Source organism: Arachis ipaensis, chromosome B4 (assembly GCF_059453495.1).
Source record: "Arachis ipaensis isolate K30076 ecotype BB chromosome B4, ASM5945349v1, whole genome shotgun sequence".
Classification (NCBI taxonomy): domain Eukaryota; kingdom Viridiplantae; phylum Streptophyta; class Magnoliopsida; order Fabales; family Fabaceae; genus Arachis; species Arachis ipaensis.
The window spans coordinates 83,055,446-83,058,380 of NC_142439.1; the positions used below are offsets into that span (position 1 = coordinate 83,055,446).

Genomic DNA, 2,935 nt, shown 5'->3' on the forward strand with positions numbered 1-2,935 from the left:
CATATGGAGTAGTGTTGTATTTGCAGCGTAATGAACATTGTTATCAATTGAGTATTGTTGTAATGGCACAATTTTAATTTGTATCACTTGTTGAGACGAGAAATATTGTAATGGCACCTCTTTGTTTGTAATGCAAACTAACTATTCGTAGTTCAGTTTTACATATTTGTACTTGCTTATGGCGTGAATTGTAGGCTGTGGATAAATTGTAGTCATTTGTGTTATTGTTTGCTATTTTATTATTTTTAGTTACATTATGTTAATTGATTTTAAGATTCTTAATTCATATACACAGAAATGATTGTTGCACAAGGTTGATTATCTTAATTTGTGTAGGTAAAAATGGAGAACAAACGCATGTGGAGTGATGAAGAGACTAATGCTTTTGTTGGCTTCATGGAAGAGTTTGTGGTGGATGGTCAGAGGACCGACTGTGGGCAGTTCAAACCAGGAACATTCGAGAAACTGGCTCTGAAGATGCTGGAGGCCTTCCCCGGTTGTACCTTGACTGCGAAGCACTGCAAGAATAAGCACAAGCGGTTGAAGGAGAAGTATCAGTATGCTGCTGACATGCTTGGATGCAGTGGGTTCGGGTGGAATAATGAGAAACAATGTGTCGAGGTTGATTCGAAAGACGTCCTTGATGCATGGTTGAAGGTGAGTGTGATTCATGCTTGGTAAAATAGAATGGTGGATTTGTGCTTGCTTCTTTTCTAAATTAGTTTTGGTTTCTAATTTTTTTTGTGTTGTTCTAATAATTTTGTTCTTCGTTGTTTTGATGGTTGAAGATTTAAATTAACTTTACGTAATATGATTTACGGTGTTTTGGATTTAAAGATTAGCCACTCAGTAGCAGCCTCAGCAGAGGAGAAAGACTCATTGAAATTTAATGTTGCTTACGAATTTTGGTCTCTTATATGATGCATACTTCTGTCACTAATTTGCTATATCATTTTGAGTATAAAATAGGTTTCTGTTTGTTTTGCCTGTAACAATAGTATTAACATGGCAGCTCAGTTTGAGTTAATTATATTTTTTTTTTGCTGCGTTTGGAATTTTGGATCATAAGATCATCTCTCTATTGCCACCATAGTTGAGTTAATCATATTTTTTTCTGATGCTGTTATCATCTCCACATGGACTCCCTAAAATGCTCTCTTGGATCATAAGGGCATTTCTAAACTTGGTAAATCTCTCTGGAATTGCATGCCTTAAGCATTTTTTCTCAGCCGGGGCAATGAGAAAATTGTTTAGTTTTATTTCTTTAGGATCACAAGACTTTTCTGAATCCCAGTAGTTTTTAGTTCACAGTGAATAGTTAGAACAATTAACATGTGGTTGAAAAATGAAATGAAAATTATCAATAGACCTTTGTGTTCGCTTTGTTGTTGCTGAATTTATTATATTTAAATAAAAGACATTTATATTTAAATGTAACTAGTTGTACAGCATGAACCTCATTAATGTTTGTTAAATCGGGTTTATATTTTCCCAGGCACATCCAACGAAGTTCTACAGTCCTGGCAAGCCATTTCCTCTTTTCCACTGGCTAGAGGGTATATTTGGCAGGGATAGAGCCACAGGATCAGCAGCAGTTAGTGGCTTCGATGCGGAGGAACAGGTTAACGAAGAGACGGAAGACACTACAATTGGATTTGATGACTCCGAGATGTCTCCACAACCAGATTTTGACGGAGGCCCAACAATGCAAGGACAAGCATCACATTCTGAAGCCGGTGCGAGTGCAGGAAGCACAAGACGATATGGGAGGAAGAGAAAGCAAGCTGACGTTTTGGAGAGGATGGCTGACCATATCCAGCAATCTTCGGCTGACCAAAGGAAGAATGCCCAACTAATTGCTGATGCCATTGTTGGTGTGAATGAGAAGTTTAAGGTTGGGGAGAAGCTCGCACAGCTTGGGTTCGGTGATGACGAGGTGGTGAGAGCAATTTTGAAGTTTGCTGAGAGTCCTAATGTGTATGCACACTTCTGGGGTTTGACAGATTCACAGATGATTGGCTTTGTGCGTTCCATTATATGAAGTTGAGTGTTGGTTAAGGGTATTAAGTTTTTTACTATAGTGTTTTAGTATTTTATGAGATGGTTATATTTTTAAGATGGTTTAAGTTACAAACTTATGCTTGGTATACATTTGGATAGATACTTTGGTAATGCCTTTATTTTGCTAATGCCTTTATTTTGGTATGTATTGAAAATTTTGATAATTTTTTGTTATCAACTGTCCCATTCTGATAAACTATCAATATGCTTTTGAAGTAGTAGATTTGTGTTTATGAGTCTTATAGAAATTTTGGTGAACCGATACTATTTATACTGGTTTTATTGAAGTATGTACATGAAGAAGTGGGAAAAGATGCACATAGTTGCTAAATTCAGAACACAAATAACATATTCTATTAAACAGATCTTAGATTAAACAAGAATTCATAGCTATCTTGATATTCCTTTTGAGCAATAGTGACCGTACATTGTTGTACATCAAACACTTTCGTTATAATCCTCACTACAACATAAGACATCATATATATATATATGCTTGCACACATGAAGGGAAACAACAATAAACAAGTACTTTTTACACAACAATCTCTCCTAGCTACAAATACAAACCAATTGTGGAAGTAAGAAATTCTGAAATAAAATATAGCTATGCTAGAGGACCATAGTAGGTGAGTCTTCAAATTAATTTTTCTAATTCTTGCATGGCACACAACTAAAATGGAATATGCCTATGATCAAAATATGATAGAACACATTTTGCCATTTGTCACATCTCCACTGCACCAACTACCAACTATGCACTACCCTTTGTGTCCAAGAGACGCTTTAGCCGGAGCTAGTACCAAAAGCAGCACCTTGGTTCGTCAAGAAACGAACCACAACACAAGTAGTGTTGTCGGAACTACCTCTCTGA

At 36.4% G+C, this 2,935-nt stretch overlaps 1 protein-coding gene across 1 annotated transcript; it reads left to right on the forward strand.

Annotated features, from left to right (window-relative positions):
• The first annotated feature begins 354 nt into the window (after positions 1–354).
• LOC148568158 (uncharacterized) lies at positions 355–2,041 on the forward strand. Its single transcript, XM_088483251.1, has 2 exons — positions 355–663; positions 1,496–2,041. The coding sequence occupies exons 1-2, from the start codon at positions 358–360 to the stop codon at positions 2,039–2,041; spliced, it is 852 nt and encodes a 283-aa protein (XP_088339377.1). The 5' UTR covers positions 355–357.
• The last annotated feature ends 894 nt before the right edge of the window (positions 2,042–2,935 follow it).